This window comes from Ctenocephalides felis, unplaced genomic scaffold (assembly GCF_003426905.1).
Source record: "Ctenocephalides felis isolate EL2017-DRISC unplaced genomic scaffold, ASM342690v1 CF-g0.4_SCAFFOLD_00845, whole genome shotgun sequence".
NCBI lineage: Eukaryota > Metazoa > Arthropoda > Insecta > Siphonaptera > Pulicidae > Ctenocephalides > Ctenocephalides felis.
This window is the reverse complement of record NW_020536999.1, coordinates 83,640,256-83,662,671: the sequence shown is the minus strand read 5'-3', so window position 1 is coordinate 83,662,671 and position 22,416 is coordinate 83,640,256. Positions and strand designations below refer to the sequence as shown.

Genomic DNA, 22,416 nt, shown 5'->3' with positions numbered 1-22,416 from the left:
ATGATGATTCCACAACTTCCAGAACTTGAAAAAAAAAATGATGTCGTCCATATGTAAGATTTGTGCTTTTGTTTTCTAATTAATAAAGCGTTAGGCTGCATCACATTAACAATTTAAAATGATAACACGATAGCCAAGATTTGAACCATCGGTGTTGAGCTAAACTAAACACGTTAGTTCATTCAAACCATGGTTGATGATGAACAACGGGTGAAAATTATTCAGCCATTGTATCAAACACGTGAGCATATATTTGAAACAATATTCCACAGCCACTAGTGTTGATTTTTTAAACTTATGGACCGATTCCGCCACATAACAGACCAATGTTATGACAAGGCTATGTTATGAAGGGCCTTCCATACTAATTTGTTCGAAATATTGAAAAAAGACATGTGGTTGCTGTGCAGTCAGGCGTATTTTTCAGGTTGTCAGATAGAAAACCTGGCCTAGAAACCGCACATATGTCAATAAACGATTTTGACAGTTTTCAGTATGATTTAGTAGCATTATGTATGGAAGTTGGAGCGTAACATGGCTTTGCCATAACATTTTTCTGTTATGCCGCAGAATCAGTCATTTAATGTGTTATTGTGTTCTTTTGTAAATTGTAAATGTGAGGATAGCCCTAAATTTTTCTTTTAGTTGCAAACAGTGTTACGTAATACCAAAACAATTTTTTAATATTTTTAGTAATATTCTCAGATAAACTTACTTTCTTATCTTATTAAGATATTATCTGAATTTAAAACTATTTCTGAATCATAGTTGAACCGGTTTTGAAATATGTTTTTGATAAACACTCACTTTGCGAATATATAATTTAAATAAATAAGATTACATTTATAAGCCAAACAATTATAATTAATTAATTAATAGCTATTATTACTATAACTATTATTATTTCCTTTTTACTGTTTGTGACTAATTAAAATGTATTTTAAATTAATTATAAAGATTAATTACTAGATAAGCAGAGTTTGAAGAAATATTTTTGGACAGAAATTTTTCAAACATTACGTGTTATCTGTAGAGATAATATTAAGAGAATGTTAGTATTAATAGATTTAAGATGAATTCGTCCTAGAATGTGAGAACTTAGATTAATTAAAGAATTTTTTGCGAGACTGTAGCGATTGCAGCGCCTTTAGCGTTTGGTTTAGTAAACTTGTTGGGCAAAGAGCGGGAGGAACAAATAGATGTGACGGAGATTTAAACATTTTTTTTTATTCAATATAGCATTATTATTTATTTATTCAATATTGTATTCATTTATTAGTTCATTTACTTCAAAAATAATTTGTTAAATTAAATTTTTATTCTCTCATTACCCGGTTTATCTGGTTATAACTTAGGTTAATAGTTATACTAGTGGTTTAAGACCTTGCTTAATAATATAATCAAAGTAGCATTGCTCTACTATAGTAGTACTAGTACTTTCTATGATTGTACTTCAATATTAGCATTTTATTTAATATTTAAATTATTTTACTTGCTTTTTTAGCAAATATGAACAAAAAATAAATTTGAGTCAATTTAATATTTATTACATATCGGTCGAATGTTTTTGAAATAAATAGTTTTTAACAAATATGAACTAAAAATAAATTTAAGTCAACTTATTGCATACATATTGGGCGAATGTTTTTGAAAAAAAAAATGGTTTGAAAATATGATAAGTAAGTGATAAGCAACAAGTTTGTTATTTACTACTGATAGAGGCGCTGCATGTACAGTCGATAATGTAATAAATGTAAAAAATATGTATCTAATCAACACATCAATGCATTCCAAGAAAAACGGGTTGGTTGTAATTTTGACTCAAGTTATAAATTATTACATTTTTGTCCGCAGTTTATTTAATTAAAATTAATAAGATTTTATAGGATTTGAAAACAGATTATTCCATAAGCTTATGATAAGCTACAATTGTTGTTTGCTTCATCATTTTTATAATTTAATTTTGCGCTTTTAAGATTTTTATAGGCCTATGAAAATTTGAATTGTTCATTTATTATTTTATTTTAAATTTAATTTATTATTTATAAATGAACCAATGATTTTTTTTACCATTTATTGTATTTCATAGGTCTCTAATATTTTACAATACTTATTTTAAAACTTTTTTATTTATAATACTCTTCAAATCGCATCATAAATACAAAGTTATAAATACGAAGTTCCACTAACATAGTGTTGCCAACAACGATAACAAATTACAAGAAATTATTAACCTAAGTCAAAATTTAATCGTTCTCGTTTCACACACTCACAATTAGGTAAATAAAAAGCTATTAAGTGTAGTCTTACAACACTTAGGTGGCAAGTTCATTTTATGTGCCAAAAACATCACAACCAGTTTTCCAATTGATTTTCTAAATGTGCAATTAATTAATATAATTATGTAAACACACTTCCCTATTAGCATTTAATTAATTTTGCTGACAATCTTTAATTTAAAGAATCTAACCTCAAAAATAGAATCTAACCTCAAATTTATTTATGTCGATGTGGATTTGAAGTACTTGGAAATTCGGAAGTCACGATCATAAATGTGTCACGGACACAAAAATATTTAAAACAGAACAAATATTCAGTAGAGGACAAAAATAGAACAAATGTTTAGTACTGACCAACAATAACTCTACTAAGATTGGGAGAAATGGACTCTAAACAGAAAACTTTACTAACAAACTACCTGAATCTCGACATGATAAAAAAAATTGAGTTAACTCCACGGACGAGCAGACTCAATCTAGAAAAATAAAATAAAACTCTACTTGTGAACCAACTGATTATCAATTTGTGTAAGAATCTTTCAAAGCGTAACTCTGTACAGATCGAGAGATCTGGACCAGAGACGCCTGAAACTCTACTAACGTGCAAATGAGTTTAGGAGCTTATCCACGGACGAACAGACTCCATCTAGAAATATAAAACAGAACTCTACTGGCTAGCAAACTGATTGTCATCTTGTGTAAAAATCTTTTAAAGCTTAACTCTGTAGGGATCAAGAGATCTGGACCCGAGACGCGTGTAACTGTACTAACGTGCGAAGGAGTTTAAGGGCTTGTCCACGGACGAACAGACTCAATCTAGAAAAATAAAACAGAACTCTACTGACGAACAAACTTAATTTCAAACTCGACGAATAGAAATATAAATCTATTGACGATTTTGATCTGTTGTCAGAGATATCTGTTTGACAAACAAAATACTGTTTATTTCAGTAATCAAGTGAGTAGTTACTAAAGGTTTTTAACCATTCCCCTCGTAAAATTTTTGAATTTTTTAAAAAAATTTAAATTTTTTAAACATTTAGGTAAATAATAAATACCTTACCTGGGATCTTGCTAGACAATCCGCTCCCTGAGTGATATTTTGTGATTTTTTGACAAACCCCCCATCCCAAGGCTCACGTGATTAATAGACGTTGGTATTGGCCAATGCTGTGAACTTTGCTTTTAACATCTGCCAACCTTAAAAATATTTCTTCCCCGTATATTCTTCTATCAGATTTTGAAGTGTAACATCACAACCAATCATATGTTATCAGTTCATGACTATTATTAAAGTCCAAGTAATTTAAATCCACCCCAGCATCCTTTTCTCCATATCTACAAAGTACCTAAGACAGTATTAAGCTTAACTTAAGTTAAAATTTAGCTTCTTAAGATTACTCTTAACATAAGATTAAGTTAAATTTAAGCGTGTATTCATTTCGTGCATATCGGGGTCGTTTCATAGGTTGCACATGAAAGTTAAACTTCACAGATTATTTACATAACCTTAATTAATTTCAATTTCAGAGGTAGATTGTTCATTGCCATATCACATCGCAGTGGATAATGGTATAATTTTAATTGACAACACATTTTTCATTCGTGAACAAATTTCTCAACTATTAAAATTTATGTCATTGCATTGACGTATTTTTTATTGCCGTCTTGCATCACAGTGCACAATTGGTTATTTAATTTAGCAAATTTGTTTTATTTTGTACTAGTTTTCTCATCCTTGGGCTCAATATCACGTTCTGATTTGGATATTTAGGTAATAAATTTTAATAAACCTACGTCTATAATAATTGTCGCCTATAATAAACTCTTGTCCTCATTTTGTGACTAACCTAAATTTTTTTTTCTTTCTTTTTCTGACGTTGGTAATCATATGTGAGGTTTAACTTTTTCATGTTGATATCACTAGATCGACCCACAAGCAATAATTTATTTTGAAATAAATAATCAAGAGATTATATGAATATGTGTTTTAATAATTATTAGGGTTTATTTCAGTTTTGATATTTGACCCCTAAGTTTATGATTTTGCCAATTTTCTAATTTTGTGTTTTGAAGATCCGATTTTCTAATTGTATGTTTTCTCGATGTTTCAAGTGATTCTGAATCATTTGACCTGAAATTTGAAAAATGTATGGATGTGCATGTATATGTCAATTTTTGACCTTTCGTCGACATTTTTCTCCAAAACTGTTGAACGAATTTCGAAAACCATTAGCTAGCGTTTATTTGTTTAGCAAGACGATTGTCTAAACCCGTTCTTTAGAATTTTGAAAAATTGCGAAATCTTTCGTCAATATTTCAAATAATCCTCAACTGATTTTGAAAATTTAAAAACTTTCGAACGGTATCATTTGAGAATCGTGCTGATTAGTTTTCAAAAAAAAATCTTTTTTAATGTTTACTAATCAAAAATGTTAGAAATATTTTAAAATGTTACAGAAATTTTAAAATTCTCATGCAAACCTATTTTTGTAAATCTTAAAAAAAAATTAATCCTTTTAAGAATTCAAAATTAGGGTATGAAAAGCTCCTGCAAATTGCCTTAAGGCACAAAGCCATGCACGACTTGTTTAACTTTCCGTAGTATTCGCAAAAAATAGAAATTGAAAATGTTTATATTTTTTTACGTTTCAGAGGTTTCTGAGCATTTTGGCATACTTTTTTTTAAATGGATGTGTGTGTGCGTGTGTATGTGCGGATACAAATTTTCGTCGACGATTTTGCAAACACGGATCAACCGATTTAAATTATTTAAAAAGCAATCGAATCCTGCTGATAAGGAGACGCGCTGATTAGTTTTGGCAAAGGCAGGTTTAGTCGTTTCGGAGATACGGGGCAAAAAGTGCCGAAAATAGTATTTTAGTTTTTGAGATAACGGAGCGTCTGATTTAAATAATTCAAAAAACATTGTACTTATATTGACGAAATGAACAACTGGCAAAATTTTTGTAAAGGCAGGTCCAGCGTTTGCTCCGGAGATCTAATGAAAAAAGTGAAAAATAATTTTATAAAGATTATAATGATAAGTACAAATTTTGAGTACATTTATATGGGTTCCGTACAAATGTTTGCACGTTAGACGACTTCGCGGCGCTTACGCGCTTTGGCTCCAAACCAGCTATGCAGCGCGATTGCTTAAAAAAAATTTCAAGATTTAAAAAATGAATAGTGGGATGCACGGCATCGTGCCTTAAGGCAAATTGCTGAAACTTCCCAAGAAATTAAAAATTTTGGCACGGAACTCAAACAAATTTACACAAAATGTGTATACATTATTAAAATCTCTAATAATTTGATGCACATATGTCCAATAAACATTTTGGACCGCCAATTGACATTTTTGTAACTTATTTTTATTGAGAGTCCATAACCGTTGGACCTGCCTTCCCAGACATTTATTTAGTTGTTCATCTTGTCAATACAAGTAAAATGTTTTATGAATTATCAAAATCGGACGCTCCGTTCTCTTAAAAACTGAATCACCGTTTTTGGCACTTTTTGTCCCGTTTTGACCTGCCTTTGCCAAAAGCTAATCAGCACGTCTCCTTATCAATACGAATCGAACGTTTTTTGAATTATTTAAATCCCGTAATCCCGTGTTCCCGTAATCGTCGACGAAAATTTGTATCCGCACACACACACGTACACACACATACATCATTTTTTTCTAAGGTATGCCAAAATGTTTTAAAACTTTTGAAACAAAAACTTTTGAATATCAAAATTTCCATGTTCGATTTTTTTGCGATTAGTTTTAAAAAATTACATTTTTTACAAAAAAGTCAATTTTTTTCAAACATATTAAAATTCTTCAAAAATCAAATTTTTTCGAAGTTTTGCAAAGTTTTTTTATTATTTTAGTTTTTATTACGGGAAGTTTGTCTTAAGGCACGATGCCATACACCGCTAGTTTTAAATTTATTAGTATCTTTTTTGAAGCTTTTTTTATTGAAAATGCATTTAAAACAGTATCCATTTATGTTTATTTATCTATGCTTAAAACAGTATGTATCCAGGTAAACTACATAGTCCATGCCTAGATCACTGCCAACTGCCATGAACTTTGCAATGTTTCAATGTTGTCAAGAAAATGAATTAGAAATGTCAAAGTGGTAAATAAAATTATATTGTATTTAAACAAAACTATTATAAATATAAATTAAAACATATTAATAATACATTTAAAACTTGCTAATAAATATATATAATAACTAAATACTTATAATATAGATTTTAAAGCATTTTTAGAAACTATTGTTAGTTTGTTTACAACTAAAAATGTCTGAAGAAACAAACTCAAGCATAACAATTAAAACTGAACCTATTGAATATCCTCAAATTAAACAAGAATTAGATGATTATGTTATATCAGAAATATGTCCGGAAAACCAAGAAACATCTCCATGCCAATTTCTAGAGTCTGAGGTAACAATCGAGGAACAAATAAAACAAGAACCAATTGATGAAGATGCAGGTACTGTTTTAACAAATTTAGATGAAAGTTTTAAATGTGATATATGTAACAAAACATTTAAATCAAAACTAATCTTTAAACGGCATAGTGTCGTCCATAGTGAAGAAAGTCCATATAAATGTGAAATATGCAATAAAGCATTTAAATCTAAAGGATACCTAAAGCGACATGTAATTGTTCACACCGAAGAAAGGCCCTACGAATGCGCATTATGCAATAAAACATTCAGGACATCAGTTTTATTAAAACAACACGAAATGATCCATACTGATGAGAGACCCCATGAATGTGCAATATGCAATAAAACATTCAGAACCAAATACAAACTCAGCCTACATGAAAATGTTCACACCGGACAACTCTCTTATAAATGTGAAACATGCAACAAAACATTTACCAGAAAACATACCTTAAGCCAACATGAAATGACCCACACCGGAGAATATCCTTATAAATGCAAAATATGCAATAAAGCATTCACAGCGAAATGGACATTAAACCAGCATGAAGCCATCCATTCTGGAGAAAAGCCTTATAAATGTGAAACCTGCAACAAAACTTTTACAACGAAATGGACTTTAAACCAACATGAAATGATCCACGGTGAACAATCTCATGAATGTGAGATATGCGGTAAAGTATTTAATAGACAGGATTCTTTAAGGGTGCATAAAATGACACACACTGAAGAATGTCCTTATAAATGTAATTTATGTGATAAAACATTCTCGGTAAAATATACATTAAAACGTCATGAAATGATTCATATCAGAGAAAGTAAATAATTACTCAGTTATTTATAACTTGTATAGTAATTATGACATAAAATTATAATACAAAACTTATGGGAAAATAAACTTTTCCTTCTTTCTAACTAGTTTTTGTTCATTTATGATATATTAATATAATTGTTTGTGTAAACTACATTTCTATGATTTTACAGGGTTCTCTAGAACTCAGTCTCAAGCCGAAATAGGGTAATATTATTTTTCAGAATTGTATTGAAAAGAATTATAAAAACTAGTTAGTATTGGTATTTAGCCTTGAGGCAAGTTACATGAACTTCCCGAAATGTGTAAATAATCCACTTAATCATTAAAAAATAAATTAATTTATGAAGGATTAAAAGTATTTCGAGTGGATTTATTACACATAAGAGAAAATGAATGAACACGTTAACTCGGAGTATTTTCTAAAAGCAAGTATTTGCAAATGAATAATTTTTATAATTGAACCAGTTTCCATAGGCCTTTAATGGTTTAGTAGGTTCACCAAGACCAAGTACTCTATCATTATACCAAGTAAATCGTCTAATTTTAATTTTAACTTTTTCAAAAAAACTACTCATTTTCTCAAACTTTAATAAATTTTCAAAATTAAATTACTTGTCATAAGGGCCTAATATTTCAGTAAGTTCTATAAGACTATGATATATATCGCCAAAAAAAGTTCCATAAAAATTGACTTGGAATTCTTTTTTAACAGTTAAGTACAAGAAAACGGCTCGGTAGATTTTCACCTAAAATTAATCAGTATCAGACGAAAAGTTTAACAGTTTTTTTTTCAAATGACAAAGAAACGGCTCGGCCGATCGTCGCTCAAAACTGACAAACACTAATCCTCATCGAGATACATCGAATGGCTTATAAAATTCTGAAATCGGTTCAGGCGTTTTTGAGCAAACGCCGATGAGAGATCTAATTTTGACAAATGCCAAAAAACTATACCAATTTTTTCAAACTTTGACTTGTCGTTGGACCCTGGACCGTATTATTTTAATATGATCTATAAAGACTATGGTATCTACCGTCAAAAAATAACAATATCGTCGAAAAAAAAATTTTCAACACTTTATTACAAGAAAACGGTCCCAACCAATATCTTTCGAATTTTCAGAATCGATTCAGAATTGCGGGCTAAAACATGAACGAAAAATTTTTCACTTTTCTGCTATTTATAAAGAAACGGTTTGGCCGATCGTCGCACGAAACTGACAAACAATAATCCTCATCGAGATACATCGAATGGCTTTTAAATTTTTTAAAAAAGCCGTTTTTGAGAAAACGTCGATTTATGGCAAAAAATCTGTTCACACACACACGCACATACTTTTTCCAAATTTAGCCTCATTCGATTCAGAATGGCTTGAAACGTCGAGAAAACATAAAATAGCAAATCGGATTTTTTTATGAAAATATAAACTTCTTCTTCGTTAAGTTAATTAACTCGTAGTTTTAAAATTACGAGTTTTATCTAGAGCTTTGGTAAAAAATGTGACTAGATTTATATAATTATAAATCAAGGTGTCCCAGCACTTAACGTCAAGCCGAAATGAGGTAATATTATTTATCAGAATTGTCATAAAAAAAATAATGAGAACAAAATTAACTTGTGTTGTTTGAAAATTGAACTTGAAAGTGCAAACTAGAGCTTTGGTAAAAATGTGACTATTTTTTGGCTATAGTAAGTTAAGTTATAGTAATTGTTCAAAAATCGAAAATGAAAATTTTTATATATCTTTACGTTTCAGAGGTTTCTGAACATTTTGGAATACATTAGAAAAAATGGATGTATTTGTGTGTGTGTATGTGTGTGTGCGGATACAATTTTTCGTCGACGAGTTTTGCGAACACGGATCAACCGATTTGAATAATTAAAAAAAATATTAGGTTTGTAATGATAAGGAGATGTGCTGATTAGTTTTTTGCACAGGTAGGTCTAGGCGTTCGGAGATACGGGCAAAAAGTATCAAAAATGGTATGTCAGTTTTTGAGATAACGGAACTTGCGATTTAAATAATTCAAAAGACATTTTACTTGTATTTACGAAATGAACAGCTGGTGAAATTTTTGTGGATCCAATCAAAAAAAGTAAAAAATTATGCCATTTGGGGTTCAAAAATGATCGTTAGACATATATGTTCATTGTGCATTTATGCACATCATATTGTCAGATATTTTATAAAGATTATAATAATAGGTATAAATTTTGTGTACATTTATATGGGTTCCGTACCAATGTTTACACGTCAACCTACCACGCGGCGCTTACGCGCTTCGATTTTTTGACTTTAAATCAGCTATGCAGCGTGATTGCTTTAAAAAATGATCAACATTTTTAAAATATTCAAAATACAAACAAATTTTTTTTCAGAAGTCAATTTTTTTCATAAATCGAATTTTTCAAAGTTTTAAAGGAATTTTAAAGTTTTTTATTTTATTTAGTTTTCAGTACGGGAAGTTCCAGCAATTTGCCTAAAGGCACGATGCCATGCACCACTAGTTTTGTCAGAAAATCTAATTTGCTAATTTTAGGTTGTCTCAACGTTATAGTTATTCTGAATCGATTGAGACCAGATTTGGAAAATGAATGAAAAGTATGGGAACCGACGTTTGACCTTTTCTCGAATCGAAATGAAATAAAAAAATGCCTGAACCGATTTGAAAAATTTAAAAACCATTCGATGTAACTCGATAAAGGCCAGCGTTGATTTGTTTTGCACGACGATCGGCCAAGTCGTTTTTTCATAAACAGCAGAAAATGCAAAATTTATAGTACTTGTTTTAGCCAAACATCCTGGACCGATTTTGAAATTTTTGGATCATATCAGTTGAGACGATTGACGACTTACGCGAAAATACAGGGAACTGAATGCCGAAGCGCAGGATCAGGAAGCATGGAAGCAGTAGTTCGGAAAGGAAAATACATAAAAACAAAGTATGTAAAGAAGGGGGAGGGAATAGTGCACACCATGGTAATGGGAATGATAGACGAGGAAGGACAAAGGAATCATTTATTTGTCGTGGCTCTCAAGCCATGGACCTGCCTTCGGACAGACTATCATTTATTATTTATTATCATCATTATCAGTTGAGAATAGTGCTGATTAGTTTTTGATAAAGATCAACCAAGTTTTTATCTTTGTAACTAAATGTTGGAATTTTTTTTGACGATTTTGATGAAGCTTCGTACAACGATAGATTTTATGGTCTAAAATAACATATTAAAATATTATAGGCATACGATAAGTGGCTGAATTATAAAAAATCATCAAAGTTTAGAATTTAGCCATGCGCTTAGGTGAATCGAATCAGAATCTATGCTAAGGCATACGTACGTTATATGGCGTTTCGTTGGTAGCTACTGATTACAGTTGACGTCTACACTTAAATAAACATAAAAGGTATGAAATAAAATGTGTTAAATAAATTGATTTATTACATACAATTACAGATATTATAAGTATGTTTCAAAAATATCAATTATGAAAGCGATATATATTCAAAATAAACAGTTGAACATTTTATTTAAATAACTAAATCTAATTTTTGTTTACGTTTTCGGTTATTTACACGTATCTGGAAGTTTACGAAACTTGCCTTAAGGCAACATGCCACTTACGCCTAGTTCATAAATGGTTTTTAGATTTTTTTAATTGCGGAGCACAAAGAGATAAAATAAGTCCCAGCATCTGCTGAGCCACCTGTGTCCATTAAATATATATATATATATATATATATATATATATATATATCTGAAGTGTATCTGAAGTGTTTTTTTTCTCCTCATTTCTGTTTAATTATTATCTACCTTCTGTTTAAATAACAGGAGACATGTCTCCGGATCCATTAATTTTTTTTCTCCAAACATATTTTTTATTTATATTTATTTAGATATGGGAACCGAGAGCAGGGCTGCACGAACTACGTGTCACGGTATAAATTAATGTTACTTTATTTTCTATGTTAACTTTATCACGGAGCATCCGATTTGAATAATTCAAAAACATTTTATTTGTATCGGCAAAATGAAGCACCGTTTAAATTTGCGAAGGCAGGTCCAGCGGTTTCAGAGATCTATTGAAAAAAGTAAAAAAAGTATCGTTTTGCGGCCAAAAATTATCAAAATAAAATTTTCTAAATATTTTAAGATATTAAAAAAATTTTTTTTTCAAAAAAGTCATTTTTTCAAAGATTTAAAATTTTGCAATAATCAAATTATTTCAAAGTTTAAAAAAAGTTAGAGCATTTTTTAAAAATTTTGTTTTTGGTACGGAGTTCCGGCAATTTGTCTTAAGGCACGATGCCATACACCACTAGTTATTTATTATTGCTTACGATTAGTTACAGTAAAACCCCGTTAAAACGATTTCTAATTATCGTACCAAATATGCGTATTTTCAGAGATATGAAAAATATATCATAAAGTGCAGAGACTGGCTTATAGTAGCGTATTAAGCGATAAATTGTACAAAACACAATCGTCCTAACGGGGTTTTGCCGTATTTATTAAACCATTTTACATTTTATTTATTACTAATATATTTAACTTCCCGTAGGGTAAGTTATAGTAATCGCAAAAAAATCGAAAATGAAAATTTTTATATATCTTTACGTTTCAGAGGTTTCTGAACATTTTGGCATACCTTAGAAAAAATGGATGTATGTGTGTGTGTGTGTGTGTGTATGTGTGTGTGTGTGTATGTATGTATGTGTGTGTATGTATGTGCGGATACAAATTTTCGTCGACGATTTTGGGAACACGGGTCAACCGATTTGAATAATTCAAAAAACATTCGATTCGTATTGATAAGGAGACGTGCTGATTAGTTTTTGGCGAAGGCAGGTCTAGCCGTTCCGAAGATACGGGGCAAAAAGTGCCGAAAACGGTAACTCAGTTTTTGAGAGAACGGAGCGTCCGATTTGAATAATTCGAAAAACATTTCACTTGATTGACAAGATGAAAAATCGATAAAATTTTCATGAAGGTAGGTCTAGCAGTTTCGGAGATATGGAGGAAAAAGTAAAAAAATGAGCCATTTGGCGGTCAAAAATGATCATTAGACATATGCTCATCAAATTATCAGATATTTTATAGAGATTTTAACAATAAGTATACAATTTGTTAACATTTCTATGGGTTCCGTACCATTGGTACCTTATGCGTTAGACAGCGACGCGGCGCTTACGCGCTTTATATTTTGTCCCTATGCAGTTACAGCAGTACGATTGCTTTGAAAAGAAAGTTCAGATCTTCCACAATATGTCAAAATAAAAAAAAAAAATTTTCAAAAAAAAAAACAAAAAAAAAAAATTAAAAAAAAATTTTTTTTTAAAAAAAATTTTTTTCAAAAAAAAGTAATTTTTTGTCCAATTTATAGTTTCTCAAAAATCTTATTTTTTCAAAGTAATTTTTTTTTTCAAAAATGTTAATCGTTTTGAAAAAAAAAATAATTTTTGGTACGGGAAGTTCCAGCAATTTGCCTTAAGGCACGATGCCTTAATTGCCTTAAGACAGAATTCCACTTACAGCTAGTTATTTTTTATCTTCCGGAAGAGAAAGTTCATGTTTTGTCTGAAAATCTGACTTGCTAATTTTATATTTTTTCGACGTTTCAAGTCATTCAGAATCGTTTGACGTTGAAATTTGAAAACAGTTTGTGTGTATGTATTTGAGCCACATACTGACCTTTGCGTAAGCGTATTCTCTAAGAACGGCTGAACCGATTTAAAAATTCAGCAACTGTTCGAAAGATGTATTAGTTTTGAAGTAAAAGGTGAATTAAATAAGTATGTAAATGTATAATAAAAACTAGTGGTGCGTGGCATCGGGCCTCAAGGCAAATTGCTGATACCGATAATTAATACTTTTAGAAAAGCTTTAAAATTGTTTGAAAACTGAAAAAAAAATTGAAAACTTGAAAAAAATGCTACGCAGCACGGTTGCTTTGAAAAAAGTTAAAAATTTTCATAAAACTTCAAAGTATAACAAAATAAAACAAATTTTTCAAAAAAGTTTTTTTTTCAAAACTCTCAACGATTTATTATTGATTAAGATTTCAGTTCTCAAAAGCTTCATTTAAAGCTTTTTGATAAATTTCAATTTTTGGTACTGAAAGTTCGAGCAATATGCCTTAAAGCACGATGCCATGTACCACTAGTTCTTTTCCTATTGTGGACCTTCTCAAGGAACACCTCGAGCTTCACCGTTTTCCCGAAAGAGGTCCACAATTTAGTTCGCGTATCGTTCACAAGGGGCACCGGCAAGCGCCACACTTATCATAAGTAAACGAAACTAATGGATTCTTCTATAAATAAATAAATAAATAAATACGATACAAATATATCTGGATGTAAACATTAAAGGAGGTAGTTGTCGTTGTTAGATTTATTATAAAGAAGCCGTTTTGCCGTTTAATGGTTAGGAATATTTATTTTCTAACAACACAATAAACACAAATCCTTGAAGCAACTCGGTATACTTTAACATCATAATTAAACAAAGAATTTCAATATAGCTGTACTGAATGTGCATTTTTTATTTAAATTACTTACAAATCTTAAATGATTAGCATGAATGTTGCTTATATTTTATATTCACAATTATATTTATATTAATTTTAGCTCCCCGAAGAAAAAGTTTGTTTTTTCCAGAAAATTTGATTTGCTAATTTTATATTTTCTCGACGTTTCTAGTTATTCTGAATCGAATGCGACCAAATTTGGAAAAAGTATGTAAAGTAGAGATAAGGAAACTAAATTTGGAAAAAGCATGTGTGCATGTGAGCCGATTTTTGACCTTTTGTCGTTTTTTTTTCAAAAATTGCTGATTCGATTTCAAAAATTTAAAAGCAATCTATGTAACTTGATAAGGTTTAACAATTATTAGTCTTGCGCGACGACCGGCGGAGCCGTTTTTTTATAATTAGGATAAAAATGTGAAAAAAATCACGTGTCAGCCCACAATAAAAACTTTTCGAAAATTAATAGTTGGGATTTTTGGTAGAGATCGGCCGAACCGTTTTTTCGTATGTAATTGATAAAAAAATAATTCAATGATTTTTGCGTTTTTTTCGATAGACATCATGATCTTCAGAATAATTCTGCGATACCTACATCAATTTTCGTTAAATTTTGTCAAGAAATCCATCAGAATTTGAAAAAAAAATGAGCAGCGTGTGATAAAATTTGACATTTTCTCGACGTTTTCTCAAAAAGTAACTATTTCAAACTATTTCAAAATTTTAAAACGCATTCGATGAAACTAGAAAAGCATTCGCATTGTTTATCTTTTCGGGACGATCGGCCGAGCTTCTTGGCAAAATATTTTGTCTACGTTTACGTAAGAAATTGCAAATTGAGCTGACTAATACCAAATAAAATTTGCTATGCTGAATTTTTATACGTTTTTAATAAAGCTTTTAATGGTGATAGTTTTTGGTCTAAAGCTTAAACCATAAGATTTCTAAACTTTTTTGTGTCGTCGACTTCTTGGGCTTTGCCATGGAAGTCCTATTTATTAACTTCCCGAAGGAGAATTTTATGTTTTCATAAAAAAATCCGATTGGCTAATTTTATGTTTTCTCGACGTTTCAAGCCATTCTGAATTGAATGAGAGCAAATTTGGAAGTATGTGTGTGTGTGAGCCGATTTTGGACTTTCCGACGTTTTTTTCGTTTAGTTTTTGGTAAAGATGCGGCCGGGTCGTTTTCTCGTAATGAAGTGTTAAAAAATATTTTTCGACGATTTTTATTATTATTTTTCTATCTTATACGAGATCGTATACGAGCATATATCGTAGATCATACTAAAATATTACGGCCCTATCACAGTTTTATAGATCATACTAAGATATTACGGCCCTACGACAACTCGTTTAACATTACAAATTAGTATTTGTTAAAATTAGACCTTTGATCGACGTTTTCTCAAAAACGCCTGAACCGGTTTCAGAAATTAAAAGCCATTTGATGATCTCGATAAGGACTAGTGTTTATCAACTTTGCGCGACGATCAGCCAAGCCGTTTCTTTGTAAATAGCAGAAAAGTGAAAATTTTTCTGATGAATCACAATGAGGACTATCGTTTGTCAGTTTTGTGCGACGATCTGCCGAGCCGTTTCTTTGTAATTTGAAAAAAAAGTGCAGTGTTAAACTTTTCGTCCACATTTAAGCTCAAACTACCGAAATTTTAAAAAATCAAAAACTGTTCGAAAGATATTAGTTGGGAATGATATTAGTTGGGATCAGATTTAGGTGAAACTCTACCGAGTCGCTTCCTTGTAATTAACTGTTGAAAAAAAAACTTAAGCCGATTTCTATGAAACTTTTTTTTTGGCGATATATATCATGGTCTTATAGAACTTATTGAAATATTACGGCTTTACGACAAGTAGTTTAATTTTAAAAATTAACCAAGGTTTGAGAAAATGAGTAGTTTTTTTACGTTTGTTAAAATTAAAATTAGACTGAATTAGACGATTTCCATAGTATTATAATAGAGTCATAGATAAGGAAATGAATAGAGTACTTGGCCTTAATGAACATACTAAAAACTAAACCATTAAAGTCCTACGGAAACTGGTTCAATTATAAAAATTATTGATTTTTGAAAATTTGCTTTTAGAAAATACTTGTTCGTTTTTAATTATGTGTAATAAATTCACTCGGAATACTTTTAGTCACTCATTTATTGATTAAGTCGATTAATTACACATATCGGGAAGTTCATGTAACTTGCCTCAAGGCAAAATACCAATACCAACTAGTTTAAATATTTGATTGTCATAACGACCGCCATTGTTAACGATCTGGTTACACCCTTATGGTTAACTAACTAACTTCACGATAAAGAATTACTTTGTCATAATTTCAATTATTTAATATGTCACACGTGCTTATTTGTGTATTATGTCACATGTATTTTATATCTTTATATAAAATGGATTAATAGTAATATAAACGTTTTGTAAATATAAACTCTATTGTTAAAAAAGTACTTTATTTAAATATTGTGCAAATTGTGTAGTGACAGTTTAATTCAAAATTGTACACTAACCTAACTTGACAAGAACTATAAATCCTAGTTAGTGATTTTGACATTTTGTGACAGTGCAAATACAAGTTAAATATTGAATTAGGTTTATTATTACATCACAAATTGATAATGGGTAATTGGGAATGCATTTGGGTTTGCATTTTCCCAAAAAGTCTGGAAACCACTAAAGAAAGATTACGAAGAGCCCTCTTGGGTGACAATGCAATTTGCCAACGCCATTTTGTTTTTTGTGGACTTGTGGTAAGTAAATTATGAAGTTTAAATTTTAAATAATTATTTTATTACAACACATTGTTTTGTCATGATTATACTTGAGATTTACTTTTGTACTAAAATACTTGTTTAACTACTCCTGATTATCTTATGTATAACTTAAGATCATCTTAACGATGGCATGTCTGAAGGGTGAGATTTTGGAAATTTGTCTCTCAATTGTTTTTTTAGAACAAATTGTTCTAGATCAATGTTTTATTTTAGTTTATATATTTACCTCGAGACTTACTTTTGTAACTAGACAATGACTTACGTATAAACTTATGATCATCTCACGATGAGGCATGTCTGAAGGGTTTGATTATGGAAATTTTTCTCTCAATTGTTTTTTTGAAGAACAAATTGTTCTAGATTAATGTTTTATTTTAGTTTGTATATTCACCTCGAGACTTACTTTTGTAACTAGAATGAATGACTTACGTATAAACTTATGATCATCTTTCGATGGCATGACTGAAGGGTGAGATTTTGGAAATTTGTCTCTCAATTGTTTTTTCAGAGCAAATTGTTCTAGATTAATGTTTTATTTTAGTTTATTCCTTTACTTCAAGACTTATTTTTAACTAACAAGACTGAATGACTTCTCGATCTGTACAAGCACCTTGTTGATGGCAAAAGTATTAATCATCGAGCAATGATAATTGAACTATAATCATTGTAATGATCAATTGAGTTGGATATATTTATTCCACTGTTCCATAATGATTTGTAACACAAATTGTCCTCGATTAAGTGTTTGCTTTAGTTTATGTTTTCAACTCAAAACTTACATTTGCAACTAAATTAACAGACTGGATTTTCGATGGTGCAAGAACTTAGTTGGTGACAAATGTAATATTCATCGAGCAATAAATTGGAACTATGATGATTCTTATTATAATTACCTTAATTTAGGATTATTACTTCGAAGTGATTTGTTGATATGATGTTTGTTTTAATTTATTTCATTTTGATCTCAAAACACATTTGAAGCTTAAATGAATGATCTTCTCGATCTGTGCATGAAACTTGTCAGTTACAAATGTGTAATGGTCATCGAGCAATAAGAATTGAACTATGATAATTCTAATTACCGTAATTCAGGATTGTTCTTTTAAAGTTTGTTGTACACAAAGTGTTTATATCAATTTATAGTATTTTCATCTCAAAATATACATTTGTAGCTTAACTGACCTTCTCGATCTGACCATGAACCTAGTCGGTGACAAATGTAATGGTCATCGAGCAATAAAAATTTAATTATGATGATTCTAATAATCAATTGAATTGAATATATTCATCCTTCTTGGACTTGATATCAGGAATGCTCTTAGAATGATAATTTAAAAACATTAATCGGATTCGTAATGATTACAATTATTATGGCTTTTACTCAAGGAGCATTATTGAACAAATTTTGTATTTTTATTGGTTTTTTGTATTTAATGATTTGTAACACAAATGGTTTTCAATAAGGTGTTTGTTTGGTTTAAATTTTTCAGTCAAGGCTTACATTTGCAAGCCTGGCAAATGTAAGCATGTATAAGAATCTAGTCGTTGACAAATGTGATATTCATTGTGTAATCAAAATTAAACTCTAATGATTATAATTATCGATTGAATTGAATATGATAATTCTATATATGTTTTAGATTTGATTTCACATTTACAAATTGTTTGCTTACATAATAAATAATTATAATTATTATTGATTTAGAATTATGCTTTTATTTTAGGCTGTTATGAGGATGAGAAATTATGATTTTTGCCTGCAATTGAGTTGTGTTCGAATAGTTAAAACATTTAAAGTTTTTTTGGACTTATAAATAAAGATTTATTAACTTCCCGTAGGGTAAATAATACTAATCGTCCTAAATTCGAAAATATTTTTTTTGCATATTTTTAGGTTTCAGAGGTCTCTGAACATTTTGGCATACCTTAGTATAAATTGATGTATGTGTGTATGTGCTTTGTGTGGATACAATTTTTTGTTCACGTTTTCGGGCGCACAGATGAACCGATTTGAATGGTTCAAAGAGCATTCGATTCTTATTGATAGGGAGATGGGAGAATGATTAGTTTTTGGCAAAGACAGATCCAGCCGTATCGGAGATCCGTAGCAAAAATTGCAGAAAATAGAAATCGAGTTTTTAAAAGAACGGATCATCCGATTTGAATGATCTAAAAAACATTCATTTCGTAATGATGGGGAGAAGTGGTGATTAGTTTTTGGCAAAGGCAGGTTCAGCGGTTTCAATTTAAACTAAATTTGACAGAATTCAAATTTAGCAACTTTTTAAATTCTAAGGGTAATCGCATACTAGTTATATTCTAAAGTAGATTAATCTCTTAAAAAACTAGTGGTGTGTATGACATCGTGCCTTAAGGCAAATTGCTGAAACTTCCCGTACCGTAACGAAAAGTTCGAGGAATATTAAATATTTTCGAATAGATTATTATAAATATCGTAATATTGTCTAATATTTATAAGAATTATATAAACTGAGTTGCAAAGTTGAAAATATTTGTTTAAAGTATATTAGAATTTAAGTCAGAATTACAATTACAATCTGAATTATTTTCCAGACATATATAAAAACAAAATTCTTGAAAAAAAATTTTTGAAAAAGAAATGAGATTTTTTTTTTCAAAAGCAATTATTTTGTTAAAACAAGCGGAAAGTTTATTCAAATCGGACCCTTAGTTCTCTCAAACTGCCATTTTTGCACATTTAGCTCTGTATCTACGAAACCGCTGGACCTGCCTTTGCCAAAAACTAATCATGACTTCTCCTCGTCATTACGAATTGAATGCATTTTGGATCATTCAAATCCGATGCTCCAATCTCTCAAAACTCGATTTCTATTTTCTGAATTCATTGCTCCGTATCTCCGAAACGGCTGGACCTGCCTTTGCCAAAAACTAATCAGCACATTTCGGTATCAATAGGAATCGAATGTTCTTTTTAACCATTCAAATCGGTTGATCCGTGCGCTAGAAAACGTGGACAAACAATTGTATCCATACATACATACACACACATAAAACCATTTTTTCTGAGGTATTTCAAAATGTTCAGAAACCTTTCTCAGAATCCGTGTCTCTGATTTGTATAGAACCACGTTACAAATGTACGTTACATTTGTATTCTAACAAATTAATAACATTACTAGAATCTTAATGCTTTTTAAAATTTATTGTAAACATAATGTTAATTTATTATCAATTTTTAAGACTTTTGTGAAGTTAGTATTGATGTTTTATTCGACAAATTTATATTAGTTACACCGGAGGTTCCGATAAATCGTCTTAACCCGTACACCAGGATGGATCCAGAATTTAATAACTTGTCGTGTAACAATTGTTCTGATAGCGCGCGCTTTGTTGTACTGTCCGACTGTTGTATGTATACGATATGGTGCACGTTTAAGTATACAAGAGTGTAGTAGATTCGCGATATTTTTATTTTTTGGAGCCCCCTTGATCCAGTATCTGGTAGGGGCCAATTATCTTCTTCTTCTATATTCGCTCCGAGCGTGACTGCAACGCCCATGCAGCGCCGTAATAATTATGAACTAATTGGGGCTATCAGTGTGTGGTTTTCATGGGTTTTACATGTTTGTTAAAGAAAAAAGATATTAAATAATTGTTATAAATAATAATAAACAAGATACAGCAATAATGTGAACGCTGAATGTTTATTGAAATTATTAAATTTACTTCAACGTACTTAAAACATAGTTAAGTATAATGATTAATTAAATAAAGAAATGCAGTAAATAATTTTAAGGTTAAGTGCCTCAAAGCCTATGTCATAATCTCGGAATAGTTCTTAATAAAACAATATAATAATGATAAATAGTATTATCAATAGAATAAGTAAATAATAAATTAATTTACTCATTTTTTTGGTCAACTAAAGACTTAGACACTATTATAAAGACATAATTTAGACATTATTATAAGACAAGACCAAGTTGACAAGTAGGTAGGACTCAATACCTCGACCGATTCACTGCAAATGCGATCATAGGGCTTGGGAACCCACGGTAATCCATCAACACTACAAATATATATTTCGCATTATTTCAGCATTGTATTAATTAAACTGTTTGCAAAATAAACATTTTTTCGCTATGTGATAACTTTTATTAACTTCCCGTAGGGTAAGTTATTGTAATGGGCCGAAAATCGGAATTGAAAATTTTTACATTTCTCGACGTTTTGAAGGTTTCTGAACGTTTTGGCATACCTCAGAAAAATGTGTGTGTGTGTGTGTGTGTGTGTATGTATGTATGGATACAAATTTTCGCCCACGTTTTCGGCGTACGGATCAACCGATTTCAATGGTTCAAAAAACATTCGATTCCTATTGATAGGGAAAAGAGCTGATTAGTTTTTGGCAAAGGCAGGTCCAGCCGTTTCGGAGATACGGAGCAAAGAGTGCAGAAATAGAAATCGAATTTTTGAGAGAACGGAGTATCCGATTTGAATGATCTAAAAAACATTCAATTAGTAATGATTGGGAGAAGTGTTTATTAGTTTTTGGCAAAGGCAGGCCCAGCAATTTTGAAGATACGAAGCTAAATATGTAAAAAATGACAATTTTTGAGAGAACTAAGCGTCCGATTTAAATGATTCAAAGAACTTTCTGCTTGTCTTAACAAAATAATTGATTTTGGAAAAAAAAAATTTTGTTCCAATTTTTTTTTTTTTTTTTTTTTTAGTTTTTTATATATCGAAAATATTTCAGATTTTATGTTTAATTCTGACTATAGTTCTAATATACTTACAAATAATTTCAACTCTGCAATACAGTTTATATAATTCTTATAAATATAGACAATGTTACAATACTTAGAATAATCTATTTGAAAACATTCAGTATTCCACGAACATTTCGTTACGGTACGGGAAGTTCCAGCAATTTGCCTTAAGGCACGATGCCATAATTGCCTCAAGACAGAATTCCACTTACAGCTAGTTTTTCTTTTAATCATAAAATTACAATTATTATATAATAAAATGTAATTAATATATAGATAATAGTTATACATAATCAATATACAATATATAAATATGTATTTTTCATTATTTCAGGCTTGTATTAATTACATTGTTTTACAAAACATTTTTTAGTAAGCATTAAATTTTGATAATACAACAATTTATTGACTTATATTTTCTTTTTCTAAACATAACAATTTTACAACTATTCATATACTCCAAATTGTATTTTTATAACAATAAGGTTATGATACTTACTTTATTCTTCTAACCGCTGCGATCCACTTTTCCCGTTGATTTTCTTTCCACTTAGCTGTAGAAAATGTATAGAATTTGCAGTCACTTTTCTGCTGGTATTTCTACAACCCACTACACAACAGACATGGTGGTTCATTTTTAATATCTTATTTAAATTTGAAATAATAAATATTTTATGTGTTTTTGTTTAAAATTTTGTTTATAATAGCCCCTTTAGTGCTCCAAGTTAGCCTACGAACGCTTCGGTCGATGTTGACTTCCCCTCCATGCCTTCGCACATAGCCAATAT

General features: G+C 30.2%; 1 protein-coding gene across 1 annotated transcript in view; it reads left to right on the top strand.

Moving 5' to 3' along the window:
- Window positions 1-6,578: 6,578 nt before the first annotated feature.
- The window catches only part of LOC113391110 (zinc finger protein 708-like), a 62,245-nt gene continuing 46,407 nt past the window's right edge, over window positions 6,579-22,416 (top strand). Inside the window, exon 1 of the mRNA XM_026627076.1 lies at window positions 6,579-7,541. Coding sequence (XP_026482861.1) covers window positions 6,579-7,541 — 963 coding nt within the window. The remainder of the gene's footprint in view (window positions 7,542-22,416) is intronic.